Source organism: Mycetomoellerius zeteki, unplaced genomic scaffold, assembly GCF_001594055.1.
Source record: "Mycetomoellerius zeteki isolate Tzet28-1 unplaced genomic scaffold, Tzet1.0 scaffold38, whole genome shotgun sequence".
In the NCBI taxonomy this organism is placed as follows: Eukaryota; Metazoa; Arthropoda; class Insecta; order Hymenoptera; family Formicidae; genus Mycetomoellerius; species Mycetomoellerius zeteki.
The window spans coordinates 214,645-233,983 of NW_017257371.1; the positions used below are offsets into that span (position 1 = coordinate 214,645).

Here is a 19,339-nt window from a genome sequence, read left to right on the forward strand (position 1 = left end):
CTCTCTCTCTCTCTCTCTCAAGCTAATATTTTTAACAATTCCTTGTATCCAATAAATGATTGAATTATAAATTGATTTGCGCTATAAAATCTCAAGAAATGTTGATATATCCTTTATCATGTTACACAATATTCGTGCGGGACGGAATACAGAGCGCAACTTAGACTAATTACGGTTCCACTCTTTTTAATCCTATTAATAATTAATATGACGCATTTTATCTTTTATATTTACTCAAGATTTATATTTACTTATTACCTGGAAAACTTAGAATTTTCAGAGGATTTCTTTTTTATTATTGAAAATGAGGGATTTTCATGGAATTTTATCGGTGCTTAAGGGAAATTTTTGAAATGTTATTTTTAAATTTAAATTCCATCTCTTTCTAAAATATTGTTTTTTTCAGCATTTTTCTTTAAAACTATAATGCAAATAGATTGACAATCTATTAGCAATAAGTTGATATAAACATCCGCATATATTCATTTACATTCTCATGTGTTTGCGAATTTTTAACAAGAAAATCAGTGGAATAAAATAGTTTCATCATACTACTCCCTATTGGTATACTTCTCTATAGAAATCTACCCTATAGATTTCACGACTTCTAGTTGTAGAAAATAATAAATGTAGTCTCATGAAAAACTAATTTACAATATATCGTTTACATTGCTTACACTTCAATTTATATTTCAAAGTTATATCAGAAAATTTTTTAATATCTTGTCTAGATTTTTGAGTAAAAAATACCTGAAAAAAATTTGGGAATTGGCGAATTTTTTTGCAAGTAACACTTGATATTTCTTAGTTGTTACTTATATTCTCAATGGATTTATAATTGTATTTTTCTTACAAGAAAAACAACTGCAAAAAATGCGACTTTTTCTATCTTGTTTACCTATTGATCTACTAGTTGAAAAACTTGACAATGCATTCTTTACTGCAAAACAATTTATCTTTCTTTATCGCCATTCTGCTGTTGAGTAAATTTCTCTTACAGCTGTAGCAGCAAAAGCAGGCTTGAGTTGCATGAAAATTTAAATTTTTTACAGCTACTCCTTGTTGATCAGCAGCAATCACTATATTACAAGCAGCACATGTTTTTGCATATGATTTTTGATAACAAGGAAGGCATAGTGGTCGATCGTTTTCGGTAATATATTGTTGCCCAGCCAATGGCATATCACAGTCCCAGCAACAAAAATGCTTCACGTGATAATTGTGTCCCTCTGCAACCGTGTACTCTCGTACAAAGATCAACTGCAAGAAAACAGAAGCACCATTGTTAAGTAAGTATAAAATATAATTTTTACCCTGATAGCAAAGCTTGCGGAGACAGATTTTGAACAGAACCTGCTACCAATTTTTGATTGCAGAAAGGCACCAAATTGTTGCCAGAAATATGACAAAGCTTGCTAGATATGCTATGTCAGCAGATTGGTAGCAGAAACCGAGCAAAGTCTTGCATAACAGATTGAGAGCAGAACCTGATTCGAGCAGACTCTACTCGGTTTCTGCCACCAATCTGCTGGCATAGCCCGTCAACAGGCTTCGTCGACAAATCCATAGCCAAATGCAGACACAGATGGCTATGGTTTTGTAGTAAAATGAAATGTAGTAAACTTCTGATGAATGTTTACTGTCAATTTGGCCCCAAACTGCTAACATTTTGCTATCAGAGTAAATAGGAAGAATGGTTTACTTACCTCATCGCAAGCGAAACATCGAGGGATTCCGAGAAACGTAGCCAAATCTCTTCCGCAATACAAGTTATTCTTGTAATAAAAATACACGAGATCCACCAACAATTCATTGCATACTGAACAAACGAAGCAGCCAGGATGCCAGGATGCATTATTAGCCTTCTCCACGATTACGACTACGTCTCCAACACGAATGTTATCATGACATTTTTCGCACTTGTGCATTTTTGTCGAGTCTATCTTTAAACCTTCAATGGCATCTTGTAGAGAGTCCGTAAGTTGTGTATATCGTTGATTGGTATCACCTCCAATGATGTGAGGGAACACTTGGTTTTGCAACTGTTCGGAATGTATCACGGACGATTGCAGGACCGAACTACTCAACTCGGCTTGCAACGGATTGGATATATATACATCGATAGGATTTTGCGAATCAGGAGTTTGTGCCGATAGGACATTCGTGGGATCTGTAGAATTATGTTTGTTCGATAATGTGTGTGGATCCATAGTGCTTTCCGTAATGGAAAACGCTTGAAACGTATCCGTCAGCAACGGATCATTATTTTCCGCTTTGTTATTCGACAGCAAGTCGCATCGCGACTTTTGTTCGTTTCTTTTGATACTATCAGATACAATGGTCGAGTCAGCTACTTGAGAGTGAGAGACTTTATTGAACATTTTTCTCTCTGTTTCGTAAGGAGTACTCCTTACTTTTGCCTTTTCTGCGAGGTTTGCCGCAGGGAGTAAATTCATAGTAGCGATAATAGGTGTTGTCCCTACAGGCTTGTCGACGTGCAGGATACATGCAGGATTGTTATTTTCCTTAATTCCCCCATCACGTGGACGTAATATGTCACTTGTGTCTAACGGTCGGGAGAATTTAGACACAGCGCACATTGCTGGATTTTTTGCGACGTTATACTTATCGGCAAGTTTCTCCCTTATAAATGTCAATCCCTTCTCGTCCAATGTGCTTCCGATAATATCATTGGCGTGTATAGCACTGGGTGGAAGAAGCGCGTCCGCAAACATGGATTCCGCGGAGAAAACTGTCTCATCATTAATAACTTCTCCATGTGTTGCGATGCACATGGTGGTATCGACGTGATTCAACGTTTCTCCGTGTCGCTCGAAAGCATTTCCTCCATAAGGTACATAATTTCGACAAGTATGCTTTTCACGAGCAGGTACGATTTCTTGCTCAGCAAGATGTGTGAAAATCGAAGAATTAATTATCTTGTCATCTACTGCAGCTTTCCTTTCGTCTACCTGCAATACGGTATCATGTTGAAAGTTTTCACAAATCAATTTCCCTTCGATTGGTTGCGACCTCGCAATGTTGCTACTGGCGGACACATTATCCAATGTACAATTGTACTCTTCTGTACTTCTCATTAAGATCTCATTGTTATTTATGGCTGTAGCAGCGGCTTGTTTATTTTGAGCGTCACACAGGTGCCTCACATACGGACCTTTTATGGCGAAGCTACTCGGTGTACGTAATTGAACACCAGTGGAAAGTATATGAGATTTATGCTGTGGACTGTACTTTTGCATATCAGTTGCATTGACAGGTGTCATTAGAGAACAGTCGAATGGACGGGCACCGAACATCTGTGAAAATAATAATATCTTTATTAGGTATATAAAACAAAATGTGCGCTATTTATTATACGAAAATAAATGTTTGAAAATTCGCTTTAAGCAAGTCTTGGATATATAAATATAAATATCTACGATACTTATACCATCTTACAAATCTGCAACTATAACAATAATTTATGTGTAATCAAGTCGCCATTACTTACTTTCATCACTTTGCCTTGTCCTACATATTTCTTTATGTTTTCCAAATATTTTTCAAACTGTTTCTGCTCTTGCTCGCTAAGTTGATCACAAATTTTATAATCGATATCATGAAGCGGTAGTTGTTTCTGCAACAACTGCCTTCTCAAAACAGCACCAACTGATCCTTTAATCGGCAATTTCTCCGTGGGCAAAGCTTTCATGTAATCCACAGCAAGTTCTTTAGTTGTATCCGGCGGCACCCACTCGAATGTAGTTTCATCATCGTTTTGTTTCTTATTGTTTACTTGCAATCCTAAAGATCAATTTTTCTAATATAAGCACACACGCGCACACGCACACATGTACAAAATACTTACGCATGGATTTCTTTTTAAATTTTCCGCTTGATCCAAATAGTAGATCAAATTGTGGGAATTGATCGTCATCGACATCGTGATCGTCCCGACCACATTTACAGTTCTTGCAAATTTTTCTCCAGAAATGAAGATCAAGACCAGGACACGTGGACTTACAGTTTGTGCATGGTGCACCAGCTCCAGCTTCGTGCGCTAAACGTGACTGAGCAAACGTAAAACAATCAATTGACTTTCAATCTTAATTTTACATAGTATAGGTATCTACGTTACATTTCTTTCCTATCTCTTGAATCAAATTAAATCAAATTACATGTTGAAATTAAATGTACCTTTTGCTTACGATTTTCCAGTTCCAACAGCCACTTTGGGCGATTTGTCGTTTCCTCCTCCATCCTCCAGCATGAAGAATATATACTTAATTGAGCATCAGACTTGTATCTTCAGTGCAAACTTATCTTGTGTGGTCACTTGAGATATACACATACAACACAAGTGTGCATGAATCATCAAAGCAACTATTTGTACCAATACTCGGAGGTATTCGAGGTATAAACAGTCTCTTCCTTTCAAAAGCTATATGTATACACACACATTCGGGTGCGCACACTAGCGCACACTGTCAAGCAGGTATCAGGCTGATCAGGCATACGCTGGCATTCACACGCACACACGCCTGTTTTTACTCCCCTCTACTACGTTATTCCGGCCCCGCCGCGAAGTGGGGACCCTCGTCAAAGACCAAACGAAGATATACTTACTGTAACGACGAGCACTATACGAGCATCAAGTGGGACCAAGCGGCACTTTGCGTCTCATTGTATGTACGTTGATTAGCACGTTTCAGTGCTTTGTGAATCTTAATAATATAACAAAGACGAGGAAAATAAATTCCTCTGAAATCCTTATTTCCTGTACACACAAATAAATATTTGTCACATTTGTCATAAACGTGTAACTATTTCTAGAATGTTTCATTTACTTGTGTAACGATACGAATATCTAGTAAGTAAATCATTGAAGAACTCAAAGGAAAGGAATCAGAAGGAAATACTAACTGCGTTTACATTTTACACAAGTTTTATACGTATATATATATATATGTATATTTTTTTTAGAACACGTACATTAAATTATATCAAGAGAGTGAGAGTTTCAGTCGAAATATATCTCTTAAATATGTATGTCTTGTACAATTATATGTCTAACATTTTCATACTTGAAAAGCCGCATCAAATTCCTCTTGCGATATCTGTAATTAAATAGAAACATTATGTAAAAGTACAAAAGTAGAGAGACGACTGCGGGGCTTATTTTTTTAACACAGAAAAAACATGTTACCTTCTTTTTCTTAAATTTTTTTATTAATGCTACATCTTTCGCCAATTGTTCAACATCTTCCTCGCTTATTCGTTTTCTCTTCTTTTTATTAGAAATTGTCAAAAATTGTTGTTTCAATTCCTTCCTTTCCTTTCGTTTACTTCGTTTTTCTCGTCTCTCGAGTTTTCTCTTTTTGGTTTCAGACCAAGATTCCGCTCGTTTTTGTTTACATCTATTCTGATTATTTGTCCAAACACCAGTGTTCCGATACTCATTCAATCTTTTAATTCTGCGCAATTCACGTTGTTTGTGTACATAAGGTATCGTGTTTACATCAATTTCAGGACCAATAAAAGACGATACGTTCTTCCCTTTGAGCTCCGGCATTTTTGGCATTCTCAAAAGACCGAAACCCATCGCCAGTTTTCCTAAATCGATATCTTTTAACTGTAGAATTAAATTACATTCGTGTTTATTATACGCCTGCACGTATGAAACGAAGGCACGATTGGCTTTATCAAACATAAGTCGATCCCTTTGTTGCATCCGCCTCATGCACTGTAAGCATTCATCAACAGTCTCCTCGTTTAATTCTCTTTCCATTTGACGCAGTTCGACTTTTTGGTTTCTTTTAATGAAATCTACATATGCACTCTCTGTTTCTAGAAGAAATAGCAATGCGTTTCCTTCATTACCGATTCTCGCAGTTCTACCGCATCTATACGATAAAAAATAACAATTTAAAGAATAATAACAATTTAAAAAATAACAATTTAGAATAAATCTTCAAAATATTGACTAAAATTTGTTTCCATGCATGTAACGTAACGCCTATGTTACCTGTGTACGAAACTGCTGGCTGTACTGGGAGGATCATATTGTAACACCCAGTCTATTTCCGATATATCGATTCCACGAGCCATTACATCTGTGCATATTAAAATGCCATTTTCGGCATATCGAAATTTATCAAACACTTTATATCTCTTACTTTTCATTTTACCGTGTAAGGCAAGTACGTTTATCGATGGCAATAATCTGTAAATATGCATAAGTCTATACATATACGTATGTGTGTGTACGCGCGCGCGCACGCGTGTATATGTAATATTTATTAACATAATACAACTATTTATATTAGGGATGCCCCGGATATCCGGTAGGACAATTATCCGGCCAAATACTGGATATTTTCTAGACATCTGTCACAAATTCTCCAAAATTAAAAAAAAAAAGAAAAACATTGTCCAGCTGTGGAACAGGGTTGTTTGCAATACAGTTTCAACTGTATAATTGCTAAATATTCAAAGTTTAAGTTAAAAAAATTTTATAACATTAACAAATTTTTTATGACAGATAATAATATTTCAGCATTTTTCAGTGACAATCTATTTCGATTATCGGTATAAACCACCATAACTGTAAAAGCATAAACTGTGCAACAAGTTCAGCTGCAGAGAATTGAATTCTGCATCAATGACGCAAACCTTTAATTAAAAATTTCAGCTGGATATATTACCGGATATTAATGCTATCAATCGGATAGTGAAAAAGTACCAGGTACCGAATATTTCCTGAATATCCGATGCATCCCTATATACAAAGAATATTTTGTCAAATTTGATTTAAAACGTCACCGTGGGTGTGGAAATATGTGTCAGGAATTATGTCCAGATAACTCTAGGACTGCGGTCGCTGTTGCTTACAGCGCTTATGAGCATCAATTGTCCCTGTTTAATATTTAATAAACAATAAGAATGAAACGACGCTTAAAGCGTTGTGAGCGCCAAGCGAACACGGCCTATGTTATAGTTTACGTTGCGTATACTATAGCAAAAATGTACATCAGAGTTATCTGGGTGTATAATTCTTGAACGCATCCCATTACTTTCGACAGAAGAGAAAATTAGAAAAAAATCGATTTCTTAAAAAAGCAAATGTGATGTAAAATGAAATATGTTGTATGAAATTTAGCAGCAAATATAAAATATTTTGTTTAATATTTAATATTTTTCAATTATGCCCTTACGCCTGTATAACCCGACTGAAATAATCCACACACGCGCAGGTAGGTAAAAATATCATATACTTTGTTTTAAATCCTACTGAACGTATAAAATCTATCATTACTGGCAACTTATATTCAAGCTGAACAATTGTAAAACTATTTTTTAAATTTACAGGCGTGGAAACATTAGACTTTTCTTTCACAACAATCAAAGCTGGATTTCTCAGTCCCGCTCTGATCAATTGCTGCAGCTCTTTCGTCTGTGTTGCAGAAAATAATCCTGTTCTTCTAAGACGTGGCAAATAGCTTAAAATACTATCTAAAGTCGCCGAGAATCCCAAGTCTAATAATCTATCTGCCTCATCTAATACAAGAAATTCCTGAAAGAATAAGAGTATACCTAGTTAATAATTCAGGACTCTGTGCCATGTAAATGACATTATAACAAGAGAATAAGATACGTACCAAAGATTTTATATACAGGCCCAAATTGATGTAATTAGACAAGATATCTTTCAATCTACCAGGTGTGGCAACAATAATATTTGCTCCTTTCTTCAACTTTTCTGCATCTTTCTGAAGCGTCACACCACCAACCAGTAATACTTGCTTTAACAATGGAATTCTTTTTAAGAACTCTTCTAGAATTTCACTAATTTGTATAGCCAATTCTCTTGTAGGACTGACTATTATTGCTCCCACTTCCATAGTCTTCCATTTTTCATTTCGTTTCTATGCACACATTTAAAAAAATACACATATGCTTACTTTGTATGTAATACAATTACATAAATCTTTAGAATAGCATATATAAATCGTTTTGTTAAATTATACTAAATTTACCAAAAGGAAGAATAAATTAAAGTACTCTTTATATTGAAATTAACTTCTATTTTTAAGTATATCTAAATCAATTAAGTCTTTCACTTAATCTGTTATATCTTTTGACACAAGCAATATCTTTTCAATGCATCGAATGTAATTTATAAAATCAACATTTTATATATATATGTATATAATGTAAGTTTCAAAAAATATGTCATTTTTTTAAATGTTTAGAAAGATAAATGCACATAATGAAAGATTACTTGTAACATCTCCAATAGAGGAATAAGGAAAGCGAGTGTCTTGCCACTGCCTGTAACTGCTTCTGCCGCAACATCTTTACCATTTAATAATAAAGGTATGCAAGTTGCCTATATATAAATACAACAATAGATATATGTAAACGAGTATATAATCTTTTGCAATATTTTCACATACATTTCCAACATGTTCGATTTACATGCATGATACATATATATTAACACTGTTTTGTGTATATATATATATATATATAAATATATATAAATATATAAACCTGAACAGGCGTCATATTGAAAAATCCCAACTGTTTGAGTGTTGTCAATACAGAATCACTCAGTCCCACATCTAACTCCTCCCACTTCTGTGTTTTCATTATGATTGTCTTCTTTTTCTTTTTACTCTCCGTTTATTCCAAAAAACATTCAAACAATTTCTTCTATTTTTGTAAAAATTATGTCAGTGGCCCTATTTAAAAGGTCCGCATGGTCCGCACCACTGAAGGACTGAACTATAGGTCTGTTCTTTTTGGCTGAACTTTTGCACCAGTTCATCTTTCTTCCTTTTCTATTCACGAGGAAAGTTCAGCCAAAAAAAACAGGCCTTATTATAAACACAGATGTCTATACTAGGGGCGCGTTCCACTTAACGTTCGCAACGCTCGCGAGCATCATTTCATCCTTGTTTAATATTTGTAAACGATAAGGATGAAATGATGTTCGCGAGCATTGCGAACGTTGAAGCTGGTTCTACATTGGCTGCGTTCAGCAGACTCAACAGTTTTGCAACCGTTTTATGATTGTCTGTTGAGATAGGACCATTCTTCTAGATCTAAAAGTATGATCCAATCAGCGCGAAGGAAACTTCCAACAGTTGCAAAACAAACGTTCTGCTGAACGCAGCCATTAATCGCATCGTAGCGTCGCGAGCGTTGCGGTCCAATCAACATCGATCTAGCTTGATTCTGATTGAACCACAACGCTTGCGACACGCTTACGACGTCGCGCTGCGACTAATGCGTCGTCTACAATATGCGGAATAAGCTTGGTTTAAGAAGAGTAAGAAATTGACCAATCACAGTCGAATGTGAGAAGAATAATCGACTGTGATTGGTCAATTTCTTATTCTTACTTTTTAAACCAAGCTTACTACGTGTATTGTAGACGGGCCATAATGTAGAACCAGCTTAAGTGGAACGCACCCTTGATTGTGACAGTCGCCAATGTGCTGTGTGCGGCAGGATATCCGGTTTCAGCCATGTTTGACCGTAACAAAATGGCGGCGAACATGTGTATTTTAGTGCATAGATGATTTTTACTAATTTATTGCGATTTTATTGTCGATGTGTTTCCGTTGCCGCTGTTGCCGGTATACAACGCGTTAATATTTGCTCGAGAAAATCAGTATTCTCGAGTAAATCAGTATTACAATGCCAAGCACTTGCTATGTAAAAAATTGCCAAAATAATAATAAAAAAGGGTTTCATTTGTTCAGGTAAGTTAGATATATATTTGGTAAACGTGACACTTTCATATTATTTGAAGGTTATGTCTAAACTAAAGCAAAGAATAACTATTTCAGATTTCCTCTGAGTCGAGAAGACCATTTAAAAAAATGGATCGAGGCAATTGGACAAACAGATTTAAAGCCATCTAAAAATCATGTAATTTGCAGCACACATTTTACAACTGATGATTTTATGGACAGACCTGGTACAAGCAGTAATAGATCTTTGCTGCTTTCCTGCTTGCCAAGCACACTAACCTAATAGCGTTTTCGATTGGGAAAAAGTTAGTGCGCACCAGTGCGCACTCAGTTCACACCAACACTGGACGAGTTCCATGGGTTGCACTGAATAGTGCAAGTTCAAAAAAACACGCCAAGATTTTCAATGCTAAAGCTGAAGTGCCATTTCAAGTTGTGAAAGGACTTGACTAGACTGTAGGAAGAACACAGAAAAATAACCTCGACATTTCATGCTCATAACTTTAAGTAATGATTTTTTACTATATGTATCCAGTGCACTGAATCTACTGGCACTATCAAAATATCTCGTACTACTTAGTGCGCACTACGCGAGTATCATGCGATCAAATGTAACACATGACACTAGCCAAGTGCGCATTGGCACTGCCAATCGAACACTCTCTTGACACCTGAGTGCAGCCAATGGATGCATTCAGTACTACACTGCTCACTGAGTTCTTGATCTATTTGGTCTATATTTTTAGTTCTAACGGAATATGCCAATCAGATGCAAGAGCTCACTGAGCGCTCAGCGAGCAGTTGTAGTACTGAATGCACCCAGTGCACCCCAATCGAAAAAGATATTAGTATAGTAGTTCAGGTCTCTGGAATAATATTAGTTTGAAATCATTAAACATTTTTAATCTGTGTCTTTCACTATGTTTAAAAGTATTCCGTTATTCATATTTTTATATTTGAATATATTATGAATAATAGTATCTTATATTAGGCTGCTTTCTTTTTAAGAGACACAGTCGACACAAGTGTCGTTCTATCTTTGTCACTCTCTGAATGTCAAGAAGGATAGAACGATGCTTGTGTAGATTTGTGTCATCAAATGGAAAGCAGTGTTAGAGTAACAGAATACTTTTATTTAATTTTATCTGCTGAACGCAGTCACTGACTACGTTTACACGGCTTGATACACCGAAGTTACAACATCGATGTTATGAAACCAATTACAGTCATTCCATTCTTTAGAGGAATAATTATAATTGGCCAGCTTCATAATATTGATATATAATTTCGACGTAAATCGAACCGTGTAAACGTAATAAATCACGCAGCCAATGACAAAAAAAAGATTGAAGAGGTGGGAGGGAGAGGAGAGAGAGAGAAGAAATGAAGGGCTCGAAGAAAAAAAGACGCGCTAGAAAATTGGTTTTTAACGTATTGATTTTATTTTGATGTTTTTCTTCTTTTTAAATCTCTTTAATATAAAATCTGTTTAACGATGCCACACATTCAACTATCTCTCTCAGGCAAAAGTTGTTTTTGCTTCCTTCCATTTATATACACGATTAGGTCTAAGGCCGTAGTTGTTTAACTTTCTTTTCCCAATCGGTATCGAGCGTGGACGAAAAATTCATCTGAACGCAGCCTTTTACAAGGGGAATCGGAGATTAGCGATTGAGATTAGGAAAGAAAAAAATCAAATATTTTGCACCTTTCTCCTATTCAACTCGACATCAGTATCCTGTGCCAGGATCAAATTCCTGTTCTTATAGATCGTTTGACATCACATATATCTCTAACTCGGAATAAAACGATCTTTTTTTTCTAGTCTTTTCCTATTTTTTATCCTGTCTTTTTCCTTATTTCGATAACATCTGTACAACGGCACGCGAAAATGAAAATGTTTTCACACATCGTACACGCATACTTGTTACAATTCTTACTCTACACGTTGTAACGCGACAAATATTAAGTTATCCTTTCGAATCTAATCGAGCGAGTACGGCGCTACCTCTTTATTCTTTCTGGGTCACATCTTCGAGCAGAACAAACAAATGGTATTAATGAGATACGAGAGATGCTGATGTTCTTTTTCTTCGACGCCTCTGATTTCATCCCTTGTCTTAATTGGCAGTATACGCTACGTTCAGATAGATTTCCAAGTCCATGGTATCAAGCATTCGCACGTTTTCACTTGTCGACAGAGGTACATAATTAGGCAAAGGATTCGTCATTCAAGAACTCGCATTACTTCACTAATTACAAGTCTCTGCCAAGTATGGCGTTATCTTTTCTTTCTCATCAAAATTACTAACGGATGTATCATGATACCCGTCACGTAATGAAGTAACTGTTGAATATAAGAAATGATGAAGCCTCGCCACGTTTCCTTTCCTACATCTCGTACACACAGAGGCCAATCTGAAGATAGCGACAAAGCTAATAATATCGAGCTTTTTTTTCCTTTTTTTTTTCTTTTTTAAGCTTCTGCAACAACGTGCTTCTCGTTATTAGATTTTGCGTCTGTTACCGTGTATCATTAGGAAATGAGAAGAAAGGAAAACAAGTCGTACCGAACCATTGGCGAACAGAATAGCAACACGAGATGTAGAGTTTACTATTGAAATCAATTGTTAAAACTTGGATAATAAACTCGATTGTGAAAACGTGCAAATTATATACCTCTCGAATGTCTGTTGTTCGCACCGTTAACGTTAGCACGATTTGTATTCAGTATGCAAATGTTGTATCTCGCATACTCGATGTAATCTTTCGCGTTCAAAGATCCTGCGCGTATCAACATCTCGTAACAAAACTCATTATCAACAAATCGCAGAATCGCATATCTCGCTAGCGTTTTACCCTGCAAACCGTACTCCAGTTTTGTTAGTTATCGCTTGCTTCATTCAAATCTAACTCGAAAGAGTCGTGTGATCGTCCTATCTTCTTTTTTCTCCAAATTCTTCCTTAATGAATGGAATCGACACGCAGTCACGGGCAGAAAAATATGCCACATGTACTTCCATATTCTCTCTCGTGTAATTTCAATAATCATCTTGATTAAAAACAACGAATGGGGAAAAAAAGCCAGAGAAAGGGAAAGGGAGAAAGTATTCACTCGCGCGTGATCGATCTTGTTTTTCCACCGAATTGTTACTTGATATTACAATATAATGCAAGTTATGTTGTATGTATAATAAAATTAAAACTGCTGAATTTAAAATATGTCTATTAAACGCGAGCGGTATATTTTCTGCACACATTGAGCACTACTCGATAAAATGCACGATCCAAAAGATCATTAAATCTTTCTCCGGTAGACATGCTAATCCGATAAAAGTGAACTCGTGGGAATTTTGCGAAATTGCATAATGATGAAAACTATCATTTTACAATTTTAAAACTTGATTAAAATAATCAAGAAGATTTTTTACGGGACTCAATAATACAGGCCATAGGTCATTCAACGATCGACCTACATTTGAATAACAAGTTACCTTCAAGATGGTCGGCACTCTCCAATCATTTAGAATCATTTATAGTACCATACGGGATATTTATATCATTGATTACTGGCTGAAAATATAATCGGCCTCTCTTTCCTCCCATTGTAATCAGTAAATGTATGTGAGAGTTATAATTTAAAACTGCTCATCAACGCAGAAAGTTGATGATTGATGCTTAATTTATATCGATTAGCGATCGATAAATCGAGAACGCATAATTAAAGCAAGAGCGGCTCTTCGAAAGTTCCAACAATTGACACGCCATCATGAAAGTAACTCAATTTTGAAAGTCTTATCCTACCTTTTCAGAATACTATCGCTTTTCCTTTTCTTCCTTTACTTTATGCCGCAGCTACTGATTGTGCGGTAAAATGACGGGTATAGTCTGCTGCGCACCCGGAGGTGGCTGCGGTGGCAGGTATTGCATGTGTTGTGGTGGAATTGACGGTATATGAGATGGAATTATAGGGCACATGATCGGATAGCTCGGCGCGTGACCTTGCGGAGGAGGTTGCGGATATGTAGGCTGTGGAGTGCCAGGTGGATTATAAGCGCCCGGTGTATGTGGTTGATTCGGATTAGCTGGAGACGGCGTTTGGCTAGGTGGCTGCTGGGCTACATGAGGATGCGGATGAGTGTGCGGGCCCATATATTGTATGCCGGGGGCTTGCGGCCCTTGCGAGTCATGGTGATGATGGTACGGAGTGGCCATATGAGGTGGCGGCGGTGCCTGGACCATTCGTACCATTTGTTGATACGCCGGTTGTCCTGGATAAGGCACCTGGAATGGATGTATAGCTGGCGCTAATAACGGCTGTCCCGTTGCTGCGGCCACTTGCATCTGAGACGCTATATCTGGCGCACGATGCTGCATCATAGGTACTGTAAAAATCGTATAATATATATATATATTTCTATTTTATGTTTATGCGTGCGTATATAATTATGCCAATCGGCAGAAACGGCAAAAGAAAAAAAAAAACTACAATTGATCTTAAAATAACTTGGATGAAAGAGCGATTTCAAATTTGTTGAATGTAAGATTCGTACGCAAGAACAAATTATTCAGAACAACAAAATAAACAAAACTGTTTTTCAAACCCCTACTAATATTGAAAAAAATAATAATTACACATAAATAATTAAATCTTACGAACCATACAATTACTATATTCGTATTATCACAAACGCACAAAGAAACTCGAGATACAAATGTATCGTGTAAGAATACCCAAGGAATACTGACCCTTCCGGAACCTTGCCACTTGTTGAGTAGGTGGTTGACTGAAAGCTGTCGGCGTTACGTATGCCGGCATAACAACGGTTGCGGGCATAGTCGCCCCTGTATACTGAGGAGTTTGCGGTGTATGCGGCCGACTAGGCGTCGGTGTGCTAGGTGAGCGCTACACATTGTAAAAATACAAATCATATTGTTTCCATTCCAGGGACTTTATTCTTGAAAAAAAAAAGTATACGAAAAACTAGGAACATATGTTACATATGCTATAGTATTTCCCTAGTTTTTCGTATATGTTTCTTTTCAAGAATAGAGACCTAGTTCAACTTTTCACAACAAACTAGTAATATACATTACTTACCGGCGTGAATGGTTTGGCATTTGGATTGAATTCTTTAGCGTTTGGATTTAAAGTAGATTTCTTAAAAGCAGTAGTTATCTTATCAACCGCGGGCTCCGATGGAGATTGTTGCACTGTCGAAGTATTCTGAGGAGTTTGAGCTGGTTGTGGTGGCGGTGGTTGTTGTTGTTGCTGTTGTTGTGGTGGTGGTTGTTGCTGTTGCTGCTGTTGTTGTTGCTGCTGCTGTTGTTGTTGTTGTTGTTGTTGTTGTTGCTGCTGCTGCTGCTGCTGTTGTTGTTGCTGCTGAGGCGGACTTGTAGATCTTACTAATGGACCAGGTGGAGGCTTACTGGTAACTGGTTCCTCTTGTACAGTTTGATGTTGCTGATGAGGACTGGTATGCTGTTGTGTAGGTGGCTGCTGCTGCGATTGCTGCTGTGGACTGGTATGTTGATGAGGACCTTGGTGATGTGGCTGATTCATCGGGGTAGCGGAATGCACATCTTGTTGATGCTGATGCTGTTGTTTTCTAGATATTTGAGGGGTATCTGAAGATCCCTGCGATTCCGCTAATTTAAATTCTGCAGCGAATTGTCTCAGTTCCGAATGCTGTTCTTCTCTTCCACGTGGTGTTGGAACCTTAAAAAGTAAGTAAAAAACTTAAGTTGCTCCGTGATTTAAAAAAAAAAAAGAATTTAAATGAGAATATGTACCTTTCTATGATCCGATTTATGTATAACTATTTGTCCTTCTACAGAGTTTTGTTGCGTCAATGATGTATGTTGCTGATGTGTAGATTGTTGTTGTTGTTGTTGTTGAGACGATGCAACGTTTGATTGTGGAAATGGCGCTGGTGGCGCTTTATCAGCTTGATAAACCTGTCTGCCAGGCCGCTCACGTTTTTCTGTATTTATTTTATTCGGAGGTGTCTGTTGTGGTGGGAAGCTTACTTGCGGCATCGAAGGAGTAACTTGAGATTGTGATTGATTCTGCTGGATTACTATATCGAGAAAACGATAATATAATCATCAAAGTGATCGCTTTTCGTAAGAAATTACTATAGCGGCTTACATTACACGTTCGCTATGTAAAAAGAGCCATACTTATCATTCCACAGAAATATACAAAGAACTGTAATCAACTGAAAATTGTTTCTGCATATATGTGATATATTGCAGCGTTGTCAACGTTGATAACTTTGCAAAGTTAATTTAGTCAAAAACATAATCTTAATGTAAAGCAGATTAGCAATAACGTTTTCCGTTTGATTTTCTTCTTTACAAGAGCAAGCAATATCAAATAATATATGCACAACGACTTTGTTAAATGACTTTGTTAAGGAGCCTTTTATATTGAGATCTGATGATACGCGCGACTCTATCATTGTTTTGGACTTCATATCAGCTTGACAAACAGGATGCGATCTAGTGACCAGTATACATCCATTAGAAGTCTGTATTTATTTTTTTATCTTTTTATTTACCAATTTATATTTTAAATATGTATATACCTTTGTATGTTTAACATTGAGAATAACCCGATCGGGCTCGAGAAACGCCGTTTGTATTATTTTTTATTTAGTTCTTATTAATTATATCATATCTTTTATTTAAATATTGTTTTCTTATGGTTCATAGCTCTTCTCAACACTTTTATTATTAATTTATATTAATTGAACTATATTACACGATGTATTTCAAATAATATACCTTGCTGTGACTGCGTCGTCGGTGGAGGCACAAACGGCGGTGGTGGATTATTATATGTGACAACCACTCCGTTGGGCGGCATACTCATATTTAAGGGTACCGGATGTTGTACCGAGGTATGAGTAGGCTGTACTCCAACCGACATGCTCGGTTGTGGGACATTTACCGTAACCGTGGACGGAGGGGGTTGACTGTAGACATTCTTATTACTTGTGGTTCCTGGCGAAGATGGAGGTTCGCTGGATCTCATCAATTTGCTAGTGTTACCATTTTTCTTTTTCAATGGCGGTGGAATATATTTTCCTTCGGTGGGTCTCGTCTAGAATCAGATAACTAATAAGACAAGTTTGATGGATAAAAAGACAAATTCTGTGAGATATAATCTGAATCTTACCACAGCTGCAAATCTTTCCTCCTCATCGCCATTTTCTAGTTCTAATCTAGCTTTATGATTCGGTTGAGATTCGATCTCATTTGCTATTTCAGCAGCTTTTTGCTCTTGTTCCTTGTAATCTTTCGTGTCTTTACGTTGTAGTTGTAGAGTATAACCGACCAAAGAAGGTTCAAATGTCGTTTGAACTCCGTATTCTTGTTCATTTTTACGAAACATTTCGTTGACGTCCCAACCGTTCTAAAAATTAGATAATTTTACGTGCAATTCATTTAATAATAAGTAGAGTAGAATGTCCTCTTAAAAATAGTCGTAATAAATGTACGCGCTTACAGCAGCACCGTCCAATTCTAAATCAGCTCCATTCATGGCAGTCGGCGGATCCCAGGGTTCGAGTTCCTTCTCGCCGATCAAACCATTAAACTTACTAATAGCTGTGTCCGTTTGAAAAGTATCTCTTATAGCATAATCTAAATCAACGTCCTTGGCAGATATAGTAACAACGTCTTGTGGTTTAAAAATTAATTTTTCTACTACGCTATCTACGCAAATCTTTCCGGAGCTCTCTACACGATGAGCTAACTCCAACACTACGTCAAATTGACTCGAAAATGTTCTAAACACGCCCTCATATACCGAGCCATTTTGAGTTTGAATCTGAAAACAAAGAAAAGAATTTAACATTGAATCACACATAACAACATAATGAATATATAAATAATATAATCATTCTCTACCTGTACGGTATTGCCAACGTGGCTAGTAACCGCATGCATAAAATGAGCATTGTTATAAACCCCCTCTGCTGCGACATTCCTCTCTTGTGGTCCACGTGCTCGCGGAGATCTGGAAAATGACATGGATCGAAAAAAAAACCGTTATTTTTTTCTATACACAATCGTCGATATGTGTTGCTATGTTTTGGATATTATACCTGCTATTATGATCTTGACGAGGAAAGCCAAGTGATTGGCAGTACCTGTTATTATTCGTACGGTTATTCTTCCTCTTGCTGTTCATTTTGCTTGATGGTTCTTGGCCAATCGCTGATGGATTTCTGCCGCCGGTTTGTTGGAGGCCCTCTCGTTTCCTAGTAGGGACCGGAATTTTGACTACTTTCCCGATGACTGCTTGACGTCGAAAATATCCGTTTTCTTGTCCGTGGACGGGTACGGGATGTACGAATGTCTTTACGCGACGTTATTATGTTCGTCGGCTTGACTTGTTGCAGGGGCGACTGACGCGACGAGATGAAGAAAAAGGACGAGGGTGAAGATGAAAATAAAAACGAAGATGAATACGAGGACGAGATAAAGGATAAGGAGAAGGAAGAGGAAAAAGAGGCAACTATCAACATTCACGAAGACTTTTAGGTTATATATTGAAACGAGCTCAAATGCAAAACAATACAAAGTGGGCGCACCAATGCACGACGCACAAGACGAACTCGTCAAACTCAAAAATTGCGTTTAAACCGCGACTCGATACAGGAGCGAAATGCTGTTACGATCACAGCACAAAGATAATCCCTCAGTCGAAACGGAGGACGCGTGTAAGCGATATGTATGTACGTAGTTACATACGCTGACGGCTTGATGGGGGTGTAAGTGCTAAGTGCACGACAGAAGGCGCGAGGCGTCAGCGCGAAAGCTCGCTTCAAACAAGCATCACGCTCGTCTCACGACAATTGTCAACGACCGCGTGACGTAACGCTCTACGCGACGGCTGCTCTTCGATGATAAAGTATCAATACGGATACGGAAAGTTACGTGCTACGATTCGCCTAACGACTCTCGGCCAACGGGCATCAACGGGGCTTTACTTTAGTCTATGGAAGGGAAAAAGAGAAGGAAGGAAAGAGCGAGAGGGAGGGAGGGAGAGAGAGAAAGAAAGAAAGAAAGAGAGAGAACGTACCGACGACCGTGAAGAGTGTAAAGTGCGAACTATGACGGTCTGCGAACGTCGTGTGCCAAGCCAAGTGTGGCGGCGAAGAATCCGTGAAGATGCGCTTTTCTATCTCTCCTTATTTTCAACTAATCAACATGTGGCAGAACGATACACGACAGACTCGCAACCTTTCAACGTACCTACGAGTCGCCTGATCAACCTGATCACGGTGACTCTTGGACGCAGTCGCCACCTGGTGAACGTCTGTCCGTCCGGTTCGTTCGCTCTCGAGGCAATTGTGGGCTCGGATCTAAAGCCTTAAACACAATAGGCACAGACAATAGGCACAGGCAACAGGGAATAACGAGCCAGATCCAATCAGAGCTCTGGGATATAATATCGAACTTATACCCCAGAGCTCCGATTGGACGGCTAGTTATTCCCTGTTGCCTGTGACTATTGCCTGTATCTATTGTGTTTCCAGCTTAAAGCTCTAGATATAGTACGAAAT

The 19,339-nt window shown here is 37.6% G+C and overlaps 5 protein-coding genes across 6 annotated transcripts; 1 reads left to right on the plus strand and 4 right to left on the minus strand.

Annotated features, from left to right (window-relative positions):
- Window positions 1–883: 883 nt before the first annotated feature.
- Window positions 884–5,081, minus strand: Tes (testin LIM domain protein). Of its 2 annotated transcripts, XM_018453403.1 has the most exons (7): window positions 4,993–5,081; window positions 4,627–4,777; window positions 4,198–4,335; window positions 3,869–4,070; window positions 3,512–3,804; window positions 1,707–3,317; window positions 884–1,260 (listed from the first exon to the last, which is right to left on the minus strand). In XM_018453403.1, the coding sequence occupies exons 3-7, from the start codon at window positions 4,258–4,260 to the stop codon at window positions 910–912; spliced, it is 2,520 nt and encodes an 839-aa protein (XP_018308905.1). In that variant the 5' UTR covers window positions 4,261–4,335; window positions 4,627–4,777; window positions 4,993–5,081; the 3' UTR covers window positions 884–909. The 2 variants fall into 2 exon arrangements, with proteins under 2 accessions (XP_018308905.1, XP_018308903.1); XM_018453401.1 differs by having other exon boundaries at window positions 4,198–4,777.
- LOC108726017 (probable ATP-dependent RNA helicase DDX55 homolog) lies at window positions 5,079–6,108 on the minus strand. The gene is made up of 3 exons (XM_018453370.1): window positions 6,026–6,108; window positions 5,207–5,903; window positions 5,079–5,117 (listed from the first exon to the last, which is right to left on the minus strand). The coding sequence occupies exons 1-3, from the start codon at window positions 6,106–6,108 to the stop codon at window positions 5,079–5,081; spliced, it is 819 nt and encodes a 272-aa protein (XP_018308872.1).
- A 1,050-nt stretch (window positions 6,109–7,158) lies between these two features.
- On the minus strand, window positions 7,159–8,824 carry LOC108726044 (ATP-dependent RNA helicase DDX55-like). Its single transcript, XM_018453404.1, has 4 exons — window positions 8,554–8,824; window positions 8,282–8,389; window positions 7,659–7,925; window positions 7,159–7,573 (listed from the first exon to the last, which is right to left on the minus strand). The coding sequence occupies exons 1-4, from the start codon at window positions 8,650–8,652 to the stop codon at window positions 7,211–7,213; spliced, it is 837 nt and encodes a 278-aa protein (XP_018308906.1). The 5' UTR covers window positions 8,653–8,824; the 3' UTR covers window positions 7,159–7,210.
- Window positions 8,825–9,553: 729 nt separating this feature from the next.
- Window positions 9,554–10,506, plus strand: LOC108726032 (THAP domain-containing protein 3). Its single transcript, XM_018453388.1, has 2 exons — window positions 9,554–9,770; window positions 9,858–10,506. Exons 1-2 carry the CDS (start codon window positions 9,706–9,708, stop codon window positions 10,042–10,044), a joined length of 252 nt encoding a protein of 83 aa, XP_018308890.1. The 5' UTR covers window positions 9,554–9,705; the 3' UTR covers window positions 10,045–10,506.
- An 803-nt stretch (window positions 10,507–11,309) lies between these two features.
- On the minus strand, window positions 11,310–19,109 carry LOC108726037 (ataxin-2-like protein). Its single transcript, XM_018453396.1, has 10 exons — window positions 18,856–19,109; window positions 17,876–18,178; window positions 17,679–17,787; window positions 17,275–17,598; window positions 16,945–17,181; window positions 16,551–16,869; window positions 15,555–15,841; window positions 14,863–15,480; window positions 14,511–14,667; window positions 11,310–14,146 (listed from the first exon to the last, which is right to left on the minus strand). Exons 2-10 carry the CDS (start codon window positions 17,959–17,961, stop codon window positions 13,617–13,619), a joined length of 2,667 nt encoding a protein of 888 aa, XP_018308898.1. The 5' UTR covers window positions 17,962–18,178; window positions 18,856–19,109; the 3' UTR covers window positions 11,310–13,616.
- Window positions 19,110–19,339: the final 230 nt, after the last annotated feature.